The sequence below is a fragment of the Quercus robur genome, chromosome 4, assembly GCF_932294415.1.
Source record: "Quercus robur chromosome 4, dhQueRobu3.1, whole genome shotgun sequence".
In the NCBI taxonomy this organism is placed as follows: Eukaryota; Viridiplantae; Streptophyta; class Magnoliopsida; order Fagales; family Fagaceae; genus Quercus; species Quercus robur.
In genome coordinates this window covers 55,527,933-55,543,001 of record NC_065537.1, presented here as the reverse complement: position 1 = coordinate 55,543,001, position 15,069 = coordinate 55,527,933, and the positions used below count along the sequence as shown (strand labels likewise).

At 34.4% G+C, this 15,069-nt stretch overlaps 1 protein-coding gene across 1 annotated transcript; it reads right to left on the bottom strand.

Moving 5' to 3' along the window:
- Positions 1 to 6,259: 6,259 nt before the first annotated feature.
- LOC126722202 (probable LRR receptor-like serine/threonine-protein kinase At1g56140) lies at positions 6,260 to 11,879 on the bottom strand (the record flags this gene model as incomplete). The annotated part of the gene is made up of 7 exons (XM_050425349.1): positions 6,260 to 6,861; positions 8,912 to 9,062; positions 9,277 to 9,497; positions 9,565 to 9,816; positions 10,731 to 10,849; positions 11,368 to 11,517; positions 11,615 to 11,879. Coding segments are annotated over 7 exons (1,542 nt in total), but the record flags the coding sequence as incomplete, so codon positions are not given.
- Positions 11,880 to 15,069: the final 3,190 nt, after the last annotated feature.

Sequence of the window (15,069 nt, the reverse complement as noted above, 5' to 3'; positions counted from 1 at the left end):
AGGGTAGCAAAACTTAATTTCCGCTGCACCTTTATTTGCTTTTATATAAAAATATATATATATATATATATATATCTATTGTGCTTTGAAAAAGTCTTTCCCCTTCATTAAGAATTGCATGACATATACACCCTTTTTGAGCCGAACTCGGGCTCCGCACTACTGGCATAGTCACATCTCTTTGGGGATTTCATCACCCCATTTGCAGATGCCTAAACACAAACATCGGCAATGTTACCCATAGTTCGATTTGGGGCTGACTTTGTAGGCACTTTTGGGTCCATGGGTGGACAGGAGTAGCTAAAAAGGCCCCTTTGATCCTTCCTGCCCCACAACTTCCATGAAGGGAGGGGTATGGTGATTGAGTCCCCTTAGGATATGAACAACCTACTAGTTAAGCCTTTGCATACAGTTAGCCTAGTTATGTCAAACCCGTGAGGACTAGATCAAGCCTAGAGCCTATAAGTACTAGGTAAAGCCTAAAGAGTGAACATCTAAGCCTAGGAAAGGATACCCTTATAGGGCTAGAGGTCAGGGGAAAGTGTTTTGTAACAGGTGCACCCTTTTTGCTTATGCCAAAGAAATTGTTCTCTACTCTAGGTTCCTTCTATCCTGCTTGCACAACATCCATGATTAAAACCCAAGGGAAAGCAACTCCGTTGCTTGTACACGCTAATCATACTCTATCCCTAAGGGTTTACAACCCTACAAGGGCATTCATGCATACACTAATTGGTTCCATCACCTAATTGTGCAAAGATAAAATTCATGGCAAGTAGACAAAACTCCGTTCAGGAGGAAATGTTGCAGAAAAGCTGTAAAGAATTCCAAAGCATCAAGAGTTCCAAAGCTTTCCTAGAAAAGATCCAAAAGGATTGCCTAGAAGCTTAAAACATCAAAGAAATCACAAGCTGTCAAAGTGGCTAGGAGGGTCCAAGATCCAAGTTAGTAAGAGATCCAAGTGTCCAAGAGCTTCCTCAAGAAGTCCACATTGTCAAAAGCCGAGCTTTTCCTCGTGATTGCATTGTAAAAGGCCCACTATTGGAGCCGATGAACCCAACATTGTGAAAGCAAATATTGTACAAGCATGTAATCAAAAGAAGGGTCCTTCCTGCATTGTTGAGCATGTCATGAAAGTTTCGATTACTTGCTAATCTCATGCATTAATCTTGCATCATAGTAGAAACTCACCATGATAAATACCTAATCAAGGTTGCAAAGCCAAATTTTTCTGAAAATGGTAGATGCATGTTAAATAACAAGGATGTAAACTAACTCAATTTTGGTGTTGTGTTTTCACATTGTCAAATGCAGCCCATTTCTGTCACGTCCCATTCATTCTCAAGATCAAAAGGTTGCTAAAAATTGCTAAAAAGAAATAGTCTAAGCTACTACCACATCGTGATCCCATCATCACTAGGTCCCATGCAAGAGAGATGTCTACTAGTAGGCCTTCGACTCTCGAAGTGAGTCCTGTCGAGTTCACTTAAATGAAAGAGCAAATGTCAGAATTGATGCGCATGGTGCAATAGCTAGTTGTAGAAGGAGGACAAAACTTTTCTGGTCATAGTCAAGGAGGTCCCCAAACCGAGAATGAAAATCAAAACACCCCTACCAAAACAAGATCAGGGCCACCATATACCACCCCAAGGCAACAACCAAGAAATGGGTCCTTCTAAGGATAAGACTCTCGAATTCAGGTATGAACAAGTCAAGAGCCAAATGGAAACTCTAGCCGAAAAGCTTTGAATCATAGAGGGCTCCTGCACCCATGGAAGCGTTGATCTAGACAGTTTGACCAACTTCTCACAAGTCATTATGCCCCCCCAATTTCAAGGCTCTAGAGTTCATCAAGTATGATTGTACTGGAGACCCTTGTGCGCACTTGCGTATGTTTGTAGAAAGATGGCTCCCTATGGGGATAATCACCCTCTGCTTTGCCAGATTTTCCCTGATAGTTTGATAGGCCCCGCGGCCACATGGTATGCGAGATTGGAAAAGACCTCTAGCTGGAGGGAAATGGCTAACTCTTTCTTGGAATATTATAGGTTCAACACCGAGATAGCTCCCGACTGCACGATCCTTATGAGAACAGAGAAGAAGAGTAGGGAGTCTTTCCGAGAATATGCCCAGAAGTGGGGTGAGCTAGCCACACAGGTGCAACCCCTTATGATGGAAAATGGGATGATCAAATGGTTCATTGACAACTTTAAGCCTCCTTACTATGAGAAGATGATTAGCACCCAAGTCACTTATTTTGCCAGCCTCATCCCTATTCAGGAGCGTATTGGTGAGGGTATTAGGAGCAAAAAGATCATGGATCCTGAGTCTTTGAGTTTCATGGTCGAACAACAAGTTAAGAAAATGACTGGCCGCAAGGCTAAGGAAGCTGATATTCATATCATCGACAATGCATCAGAAAGGCCTGGGGGTATTACTTTTGCTTATGCAACCCCAACTGCTAGACCTTATCAGCAACAGGTTCAGTCTACTCAAGTACCTAACCGAGCCTTTAATCAAATACGGATGCTAGACCTACCTCGACCCCTGAGAAAGGAAAACTGGGAGTACACTCCGTTACCCATGCCCATGGCAGATCTCTACGCTTACCTGATGGAAAGGAAGCTAGTAACCATGATGTTTTCTAGGCCCAAAGAAGGCCCTTCAGTACCTGGTTTTGATCCGTCCAAGAAGTGTGAACACCATTTTGGGGCTGAGGGGAATAGCTTTGAAGAATTTTACCATTTGAGGGATCGTGTCCAAGATCTTGTTATGAGCTTCCTCTCTTGGCCAAGCCATTAGCTACAGTGTTGGCCTCACGGTATGTGTAAAGTGGAAGGACAATCCACTATCACTTGCTAAGATTCCTACAATCACCAATTAACGGAACAAGATGTGATGCGTAAACACCATCTTTTATTAGCCAATGTAAAACCAAAATAGAATCCATGCAAAAATTTACATGTTTAAGGCCCAAGTTCCAAGTTAAGTTTAAACCAAATCTAACAGCTTCCAGTTCTGCAACATTATTAGTCGTGATACCTAGATTTATAGAGAATCCTTTAATCCATATGGGTAGGAATAACCTCTTGTTGATAAACAAAAAATCATAACAACAAGCCTAACTCTGGGAACTAGACCATGGGCCTTATGTGAATACAAATGACCCATTATTCTATAAAGATACTCTTGTAAAAGTGGTTGAAGAACCATGAAGAATGGGGTAAAATCCTAATAGTAAATAAAGAGAGAAAATTGCCTTGAATAAGGTGCAAATGACCCAAGAATATGGTCATCGAAAATGGTCCTTGTAAAGTCCAACAAAAAATTGAAGCCAAGGAACCAACAACCAAGATCGAGCTCCTTGGTAAGAGAAGAATGAAGGAGACGCACTGTGCTCCAAAAGGTATTGAAACTTTGGAATTGAAATTGACTAATCTACAAGAAAAAATTCGAAGGACCTCGGTCAGAGGGGGAAAGCGAAAGGAGAAAGATGCCTGGGAGGCTTTCGGAGTTCACCAATCTCAAAAAAACATTTATACTACTTTCAAGAAAATGAGCCAACAATAGAAGTTGCTATCAGCCTAAGGAACCTTCAAAATGTCTCTTTCTGAAACTCGAAGAATAGGTCCTTTCCTCATTGAACTCAAATGGCATCTAATACACCACTTTCTATGAAGGGAAAACAATTAAAATGCTTTCAAATGCAGATTCCCAGGAAAATACAATAAGAATGGAAAAAGAACAGAAGACCTAGAACTCCTTCAGAGTCATGGCAGAAAGCCATGATTGATCCAGCGGACTAAAGACTTAGTCCACACTGTTTCAAGGAACCAAACCATACCCATTATAAAAGAACATCAAAGCAGAAGAGAAAAGGGGAGGAAAAACACTGAGCATCTAAGATATGCATAGTATTAGGAAAAATAAGCAAGAAACACTAGCCCAGGTCGAGAACCTTGGGAAGAAATTGAATGTTCAAATAGCATATAAAACACTATGAACGTTTAGACCCCCAATTAACAAATTATCAATTCAAGCTTATTATCAAACAATTGATGTGCGGAATATGAACATAAGCATATAATAGAATTGAAAAACAATCTAGACCAAATAAAATCACATCCACAATAGAAATTAAATGGCAAAGATTAAGGGAAGAGAGATGCAAATACAAGGACAACATAGCGATGTGTTATCGAAGAGGAAACCGAAGCTCTCGGCGTAAAACCTCTCCACCGCCCTCCAAGCGGTAAATAATCCACTAAAGAATGTAGTTGGGATACATGAACAGCAGAAAACCCTCCAAGCCTAATCTACCCAGTGTACCTAAGCCCTCCTAGCTCTTGCTCTAATGAGGTTACGTCGAACTTATTTCTTCTTTAGCTTACCGGATTCTGCTATTGACCATAGCATCAACCAATATGAAATTGGTCCCTTCCTAACTGCTTCCCAAACACCAAATGGCCTTCTCACAGATGTGGGTATGGTGAGAAAAAGGTTTTGGTAATGTACCTCTCAAGGATGTAACAATGGAGAGGGTGAGAGTAGAGGAATTCGAAGAGTCTCTATGTGAAGATTGGGGATGAGTCAATCTTATTTTTCTTTAGGGTTTCTCTCTCAAAATTCTCTTTAGAAGCTCTCTACATTTCGTGGGTATAAGGGGTAAATATACTAGGGTGAGAGTGGAATGTGAAGAGTCAGGTTTTTCAAAACAAAGCTGGCTGGCGGCTTGGCCTCGCGACTTGACTGAGACGCGAGTTCCAGCCGCGAGCTAACTGAATGGTCAGTCTGTACTTTTTGTCCTGTACTGCTCCAGCTAGCATGATGCTTCAACTTCTAGCATGCTTGGCACGTGTGCAACTTCTAGCAGCTTGCAAGCCATGAGCCACCCGCGAGATTGGAGTTTGAGTTTATTTTGAACCAATTCTGAAGTGGCTCTTGGAAGAAATTTAAAGGTAAAAATCCAGGAAGATGGTGCCAAAAATAAATTGCCCATGGGCAATCACATACACACATGTAGAGAAGTCTCAATTTGGTTGCATCTAGGACAAGTTTGATCAATCCCACTTTGATGTAAAATTATAAAGTTTCTAGTGGGAAAACGATCATTAGTCACCACTTGTTCTTGTTCATGCAAGAACTTGTAGGCTGAGTAAACAGAGCAGATACCATTATTTTTAGACCAAAATAATTTACCTTGAGGAGAGTGGAATTGAGCAATAGGAATTCCTTTAGTAATATCCTTAGTTTGGTCAGGTAGTTGTAGGGTGAGATCTTTCATACTGCATGTGTGATTTTGTTTCAGCATGTCCACAGTTCTGGTTTCCTCATGTTGCTGTAAAGGCCATGCTATTTGTTTCCTCAATGGGCCACCCGGTACCCAAGAGTCATACCATATGTTTACAAGATTACCTTCCCCTGTGATCCAATGCATACCTTTAGTCTTAAAAAGATATCTACTTCCCAGGTGGATAGCTTTCCAAATGTGTGAAGCCAAGGGGGTCGTGTGGCTATCTTGAATGTGGAAAATATTTACTCTTTAATACTCTAGCCCATAAAGAATTTGGGGTTTTTCAGAGTCTCCAAGCTTGGTGGTAAGCATAGCAATATTCATATCTCGTATTTAAAAAAAAAAAAAAAAAAAAAAAAAAAAAAAAAAAAAAAAAAAAAAATTTAAACCACCTTCCTCTTTAGGCCTAGTGATCATGTCCCAACCAATAGTGTGGGGATCTCAAATATTCCTTGAATAGTCTCCTTAACCCGCCTACTAGTATTTGGAGAAAAAGTTATCTTGGTTTTCTGGGTACTAATAATCTGTCCTGAAGATGCACTAAAACCGATCCAAAATATCCTTTAATTTTTGACAACCTTGTTGCTTTGCTTTCACAAACAAGAAAATATTATCTGCAAAGAACAGATGTGAGATTCTAATTTGTCCTCAAAATGTAGTAGGTTGTATCTGTTTTTTCCTAACTGCATCTTCCAACATAATAGATAACCTTTCCAACCATAAAATAAAGAGATAAGGTGATAGTGGATCCCCTTGTGTAATTAACCTACTGGGTAGTAACTCTGGCAAGACTGTACCATTCCATAAAATCTTAAATTAGGTGGATGTGATCATACTCATGATAAGCTTTCTAAGTGATTCAGGAATATGGAAGAATTCGGGTTTTTCTGTAATAACTTCCCTTCCAACCAATCATATGCTTTGTCTAGATCAAATTTCAACAAAGTAAATTTGAAGGCCAAAAAACAGATAAATCTCCATGTGAAATATTTGAATGGCTTCTTCAGTAATGCCATAAATTTGAGTATTTCACTCATAATTTGATACAAACTCCATTTCTATGACATATAATGAATTATGGTGTCAAACATATTTGAGAAAGAAAATATTACAAAAAATTATATCTCTGATTATATATATGTAATCAGGAATTGAAAATGATGAAGAAAAGTATAGACCAATTCTCATCTACCCTGTTTGATAGCCTTACCAAGCATGGATTTAGAAGCACTCACTGGTGAATTATCTATGTAACCCACCATGCTTGAACTTTCTGAATAGTCATAATAGATGCTAACGGTTCCTCTAGCTGCAACATCATTTCTTAAGCTTCTAGGATCATCAGATTTCCAGTCAGTCAAATATCCAGGCTTTGAAGTTACAGTGCTCACTTCAATGTCTCCTAAAAGCATTGCCACCACACGCGACATTGATGGCCGTAATGTAGGTGATGATTGAGTACACAAAAAAGATACTCGTATTACTCGTTTTACTTCTTCCTCATTGAATTCTGATAATTTGACATCGACAAGATCGACTTCACGGTTGTCTTCATGTAGTTGCCAAGCCTGAGAAAGATATTTTGTTACCAGGCTTCAGAATATAGTATATAGGCAGTGACAGTGAGTATTCCATTTTTTTCCAATGAGTCAACCTTCTAATTGTTCAGAATATAGTACAAAGGTGGTGGAAAGGAGAAATCCAATTGTTCAAATGAGTCAAGGGGTTCAGCATATAGTCTAAAGGTATTGGTTGTGACAAGGACAGAGCTAGGATTTAGAGTGGTGGGGGGTGGTGTGGAGAGGACAAAGTATGAAAAAACAAATTCATGAAAACAAACTTTTTAATATATTACAATACACTAATCTACTAAAAGGGAACTCGGCCTTCTTTTTGTTTTCATAATTTATCTATGATTATATACTAAATATCAGTGTATAAAATCAAAGAATCCGTCAAGAGATCATCTTCCATTTTGATTTTGTAAGCCAAAGCCAATTTTACATCACTAGATGTGGTTGGGCTATTTTAAGAGAGGATTAAATATTTTTTTTTAGGTTCAAAAAAGGAGAAATTTTTATTTTATTGTAAACTATAATATATTGGTACAAAGTGTTAAAGATGAAGGCTTCTGCAAGTTCAGCTCTGGTTCAGTTGCTGCAAGTTTTGTACAGTATGACATGTAGCTTAATTTGTCCAAGTTTGAATCTTATGTAAAACCATACGTCTTTAGGTCTCTGTCTATTTAGTTTTTCCTTCTCCTTTTTACTCTGTTTTGTGTGTGTATATTTATATATATTAACAGAGTTGTAATGTTTATCAATTCAATGAAAACAATTTCAGTTTTCTTTCATTCCAATCCAAAGTTTAATACAATTACAAAAAGAGAGTGGATTACAATCAATACAAACACAACAACTAACATTGTAAACATCTTTAAACCACGACAACAAAGCAAATATTAAATCTTTTTTGAAGCCATGTACACCAATGTATCATGGAGATCGTGAATCTAAGATGGACATTAACTTAATCATTAGTATTTTTCCTATCCTTAAAATCTTAGGGGGGCCAATAAGTATATTTACATATGAATTTGTAAAATTGTAAAAGATCTAGACAAATCCAGCTGTTTTCTTGATTGTTCCAAGGAACATCTTCATTTCACTTAAATTTGTTATTTTTACTCTCATATATCCATGCATTTCATGCATTATAAAGTACACTCTTGCATATCAGGTTTTGCATGTTTATTAGATGCTTGAAATGCTTGATTAGTTAGGTTTCATGTATTGTTTCACTTTTTCTTTCGTTAGATAATGATTTGTTTATGTTGAATATTAATCATTCTAATTATTTCACATGGATATCTCTAGACTCTAGTATTCTTGTGGAAATATGATGTTTTGCTCTTTTTTCTTTTTCTTTTATAAAAAATTGATTGTAACAATATGAATATATGTTATTCTAGGTTGTTTTGTGGTAAATTGTTTATATTGCTAATAGACACTAGAAACCAGTTTGTAGGACTGAGTGGGGCGAGAGCCTTACGCTTTCCCAATCCATAACTTAGCACCTGAACACAAATAGGGGGACATAGATCATAGGTATTGTTCATGTCCCATGTATTGCTTTTGTCATTTTCTATTTTTAAAATTTTAAATTGTGTTTAGGACTAAAGTAGTGTAGCTTTATTTTCAGATTTAATTATGGTCAAAAGCCATGTTTTTTTATTCTTATTAGAGATTCAATGCATCGTTTTTCAATTCAGTGCAATTTTGAGGTTTTCAAAAATTTTTTATATGAATAAATAAAGTGATAATTCCATATGATAAGACTCCCATTCTTTGGGAAGGAAAAGATAATCCTTACAGCATTAGTAAAGCACTAGCCTAAAACTAAAATGCCTGAAACTAAAATTTTGCTAACAAAATCCAAAAAAAACTAGCATTGGGATAGCTACAAGATAGCAGAAACATCTTTCAACTACTTTGCATAGTCAAAATAAATTTTTTAATCTATAAATTTTTTAAATTTTCTCTCCAACTCAAACGACTACGCATCCAATTAAAGAAAGATAGCAACCTTCTATATGCAACACATAAACATAGTTCATACCCATTCAAGAAGATACATCTTTTCTTCTTCCAAGCTTGAGTCTGAATTTCGCCTCCCACTAACCATCTCTAGAGCCACTATGCCGAAGGCAAACACATCAGTCTTCTCTGTAAGGTGTCCACACATGGCATACTCCGGTACAAGATGTCCACTACATTAGTAACACAATTATATGCACAATTGAATATTAACATAACTAAAAATGAAATAAAATAGTAACTAGCTAAGCTTTTGGGGTCTTACATAGTCCTTGCAACGCCAGTGCTTATGTGACTCTTGTTATCATCATATAGCTTAGCCAAGCCAAAGTCTGATATTTTGGGGATGAAATAAAATAGTAACTAGCTAAGCTTCTGGGGTCTTACATAGTCCCTGCAACGCCAGTGCTTATGTGACTCTTGTTATCATCATATAGCTTGGCCAAGCCAAAGTCTGATATTTTGGGGATGAGATCAGAATCAAGCAGGATATTACTGGCTTTCACATCTCTATGTACAATTCGAAGTCGTGACTCCTCATGAAGATAAGCTAAACCTCTTGCTACACCCAAGCATATATCATAGTGTTTGACCAATTGAGATTCAAACTTCTTTCTCCTGTCTCATGCAAGCATAAAAATTTAAACTACTTACTATACATAAATATATGTGCACATAAAGTGAGATAGAGCAGCAACAAAGATGTGTTCTTATACCAAATAATGCTTGATCAAGGCTTTTATTCTCTAGATGTTCATAAACAAGGTGTCTTTTATCTGCCTCAACACAACATCCATACAATTTCACAAGGTTACGGTGTTGCACAGCAGACATAATAGCAATCTCAGTGACGAACTGGTTCTTTCCTTGGTGTGATGCAGCAGACAGTTGCTTCACAGCAACTACTCTTCCATCATTAAGTGTTCCCTATTTTGCATTGAGTTTCAATCACAAATATTGAAGAAAATAATTAAACGATAAATCGTTACTCAACAAGAGATAATTTTGATCTACTAGTGTATACTGTATATAGAAAATGAGAACCTAGCCAATTAGGTGGGTGGCTCCAATAGATGTAATTCACACTTCTTATCTAATTGATGGCTCAAATAAAATCAAACTATGTTGAATAAAATTGCATACATTCATTTACAGATAAATTTACATGGATAAAACTCAAGGTTGTTTGTGTGTGTGTGTGAGGAATGGCTATTTATACCCTGGAATTGGAGGCCAAACCTAACCGTTTTCAGTTTTTAACTGATACCATTCAAATGGAAAATATATGAAAAGAATGACTAGATTACCACATATAAATATTTGTTCTACAATTTCAATATATGGAATCAAAAACTTTCGCTTTCAGATCATTATTTTCTCCAATGCATAGTTATTAGACATAGACTGAAGTTTGACCCTATGTAGGTTTTGGGTCATTGGGTTACTGATTGAACCACAGTTTTAATAAAAAATTAAAAAAGATTAACAACAATTTGGGAATGTGAGTGCATTAGAACTAGGGAAGAAGTAGAAAAGGGCTTATGGATTTGTGTTATGAATATTTAATTATTTTCATGTATGTACTTCTACAATAATTGCAACTGCCAGGATGTTAGAAATCATAAGCAATGTGAAATAAAGAAAAAATATATATAGAAACAAAATTGAAATAGATGATTTTGCATTGTGATTCTTTACTGCTGGGCAATTGCAACATATGTCTAAAAGCTCCTGGCGATTGCAATATATGTCTAATTTCTGTTAACTTACATCAGATTGCAGACCTTATGGCACCGACATAGATTTATGCACATAATGTTGTTAATTGCTTAGGAACTTACCTTATAGACAGGCCCAAATCCTCCTTCTCCAAGCTTGTTAGTTGGATTAAAATCTTCTGTAGCTGTTTTTAGTTCAGCGTAGCTGAATGTGAATGGTCTGACGTCTATTCCTAAGAGCTCTGCAAATTTCAACATAAACACAGGTTGTAACTCTAAATCCATTGTTTAGTAATCAATTTTATTAAGTTGTGTGCAGAAATTGCGGGATAATTTTAACTTGCTAAATTGAGAAAGCATCCCCATGTTAAGCATTAATTATCAATGTGGTTTTTTCTAGAATGTTGTTGGATTGATGATGGGGCTTCATTGATGAAGTAACTCATGTTTCTCCTCACTTTTCCATGATATGCATGTGTGTGTACACGTACATATGGGCATGTGTTTTTTATTATTTCCAGACATAGTAGAAGAGGCTTTGGTATAAAAGCGTCTATGAAGCTGCAGTTTATATGCGAACGTGAAATTGAATTAAAGTTGAATGCGCAGTGTTATGTACGAAACACAACGTGCAGCACTGAGAGGCCAACTCACTATATAAATTAGTAAAATAGGAAAAAATTTAGTAATTTTAATTCGTAGACTAAATTGAATGAAGTCCAACAACTACCATAAATGTGTAACATGATTTCTGGCTCACCTTCTTCATTGTCATTGGTTTGAAGTCGTTTTCTTTTGTGGATGATATAGAAAACTATGAAAACAGATAGAATGCCTCCAACACCAATACTGATTCCCACGATCAGACCAATCAAATTGCCATTGCTACTCCTAGAACTGGGTGTAAATTCTATACAAAAGAAAGGCAGTAAAAAACACGACACCAACATTAAAGGAAAGCAGTACCTCATCTTCTTATTGCATCTACAATTTTTGAATTATGGTACCTGTAGTAGCATTTGGGAGTAAGAATGGGTTGTTATTGATGGCACTTATGGCGGAAATAGAAGGTCCATAAGTACCTTCAACATGTACGCAGCAAGTCCCTTTCCCAGCCCAAAAGAAATGGATATCAAGATAGTTTTCTGATAATTGAGCCGGAAAATCCCTCTCAATGCCTATGTAAGATCCCCCCGCCTCCTTTCGTATGTCAAAATCTTGTGAGACAAGATTCCCCTGACACAAACATATTCGAAATTTCAAAGGCTTCAGTCAGTTTATCTTTTAAGTAATCAAGAATTTCAACTAAAGGGTAAAGCTGATTAAATAGAGAACTCTAAGGGTCTGTTTGGTGAGTGAGTTCAAATTCACATTTTTACATTTTAAACAACACTAGTCGCATACCCACGCGTTGCGCGGTAATTTTTTTAGAATGGTCTCATTAAATATTTTATTAATACTATAATTTTAGTTATTGACCATTTGATTTTCATTAGTTTTTAAGTTAACAAAAACCTTAAATATACTTCTTCTTTTTTTTTTAACCTTTACACACACACGCACACATATAGTGAATCTTTACACATACCTTTAAAAAAACTTTATATATTCCACTTTTTTGGATGCGTAAAATTATAGACTACTACTCTAAAATGATAGTGGCTAATTAATTTTATAATTTTTTTAGTGATCTCATTTGTAACGCTTCTTACCATTATCATATATTTACTAATTGATGATTTGCATAACAAAGACGATAAATGAGAGGTAGCATTGTTCATTAGATTTTTGAAAGTAATAGTGCATGAAAATTATATATATATATATATATATATATATTATAAATAAGGTTAAATGAAATGTAAAAAAATGGATTTTTAAATTTTCTAACTTTATTTCTTATGTAATTTCTACTACTATCAGAGAACATCTCGTTTTTAGTTATGATTAATATGGTTTCCATAGTTAGAATTTGATTAGTTTTAAATTTAAATTTAGTACTATGATTGTATTTAATTGCTGATTGTTGATTTAATTTTTTAAGTGAATTAAACGGTTTATGTTACTACACTATAAAGTTTTTAATGTTCTCCACACGGTAATCTCTATTTTATTTTTTACTTCTCCTAACAATCTCTTTGTTTTCCAATCAATGATTACTAATTGACGTTTGGTTTTTTTTTTCTTTATCTACTCTTTATTACTTTGTATTGGTTTTTTTCTCTCTCTCTCTCTCTCTCTCTCTCTCTCTCTCTCTCCATTGGCAACCTATCATTTTCCAAAATTTGATGATGATTCTATGACATTAAATATGCATTATTAGTTTTTTTAATTTTTTAATTTAGTGTTTCTAACTTGATTTGTTTTGTATTTCATTCTTCCTTTGATGCATTGGGTGTGAGAATGAGTGTTTCCCTATCATTACTCCACTTAATGTGGACAATTTTATTTATTTAATTTAGGCAAAATATTATATTTAAAATTTTTAAAAATAAAAAAGGAGTGGAAATATAAATAATTTAATGATATATATGGGGGATGTGGTTGAATTTAAATGTTAAATAAAATGATATGAGAAAAAAAATAAAAATAAAATACATAACAATAAACACTAACTTATCCAAATAATTCTATGTAATATAATAATAGTACATTCTTATATACTATTTTTAATTATTTATAATGAAATATGATAATATTTAACAATCAAAGACATAAAAAATAAAAAAATAAAACTTAAAACACAAAGCTAAATCCCATAAACCAAAATAGAGCTCTAAAGAATACAAAACTTTATCAGGCTAAAATAGAGATGCAAGAAAAAAAAAATCTACCAAAAAATTGAGGGAGAAAGAGTGGGAAATAACCACTTTTCTGTGAGATAAAATTATGTAAAGAATAGAAGAGTGAATGATAAATTTATACTTAAAAAAAAACAAAACAAAACAAAAAAAAAAACAAAATAAAGGAAGATAAAAGGAAAGAGGAAGAGTGATATCAAGGTAGAATTTTTGGGGAGATGAAAAGGTAAAGAGTATGAGAAAAGTTGAAGAAAGTGTAAATGTAAAAAAAAAAAAATGAGTACAATTTGATGAGCACAATTTTCTTTTAGTTGAATTTAAGTAAAATATTACATTTTTTATTTTTTAAAACAAAAAGAGAGAGAAAATATAAATAATTTAATGATAAGGAGGATGTGGTTGAATTTCAATATTGAATAAAATGGAAGAGAAGAAAAAAATAAGAAAAATTAAAAGATATAACAATAAACACTAAATTATTCAAATTATGCTATGTAATGGAATACTATTTTATTTTTATCTACTATCTTTAATTTTTTATAATGTAATCGGATAAAATTTAACAATCAAAGAGCAAAATAATAATAATAATAATAATAATAATAATAATAACTTAAAACACAAAACTAAATCGTATCAACATAAATTAGAGTTCTTAAAAATACAAAAATTTATCAACCTAAAGTGGAGATGCAATAAAAAATAAAAATCCACCAAAACATTGAGAGAGAGAGAGAGAGAGAGAGAGAGAGAGAGAGAGAGAGAGAGAGAGAGAGAACCTTTTTGTGAGAGAAAACTATGCAAAGAATGGAAAAGAGTGACAAATTTATAGTAAGAGGGAAGGGATAAGAAGAGACAAATAAAGGAAGATGAAGAGAAAGATAAATAGCAATATTAAAGTAGAGGGTAGTGGGGAGATGAAAAGGTGAGGGAAGAAGAAAGGTTGAAGAAAATGTAAATATTTAAAAAAATATGTGAATGTAAAAAAAAAAAAAAATTATAGGAAAATTGGAAATAAAAAAGAAATATATATAGATGTTAAAACCGACAAAGATGAATATGTAAAGTCAATAAGCTATTTATATTTATATATATATATATATATATATATTTGTAAAAAAAATAGAAATAAATATTAATTATATATAGATGTTAAAACCGACAAAGATGAATATGTAAAGTCAATAATATATTTATATATATATATATATATATATATATTTTTTGTAAAAAAAATAGGAATAAATATTAATTATGTGGCGAATGACGTGGTGATGAGGTGGCGCAACAGGAGCTCAGTAGCTATAAATTCCACGCTTCAGCTTTTAGTAATATATTGATTACACATATTTTCACACTTTTTCATCAACACGTATTTCAAAAAACTTCAAATAACAATTCTCAAACTACTCTACCAAACACCCCTTAAATTTCCTACTGTAACCCCAAAATATACAAGAACCAAAATAGTATTTTTAACATATTCATTATTGGGCAGAATCGCAGAAGTATAATAAGTATTTGTGTCAAGGCCTGTAACGACCTAAGGAAAAGCGTTAGCTACATCTACGCTATACCTCAAAAGGACTAGTCACAATTGAGACTCTTTGTAGTTGTTAATAAAGCCTAGATCTACCTAGTAAATACCCGATGTGGGACTC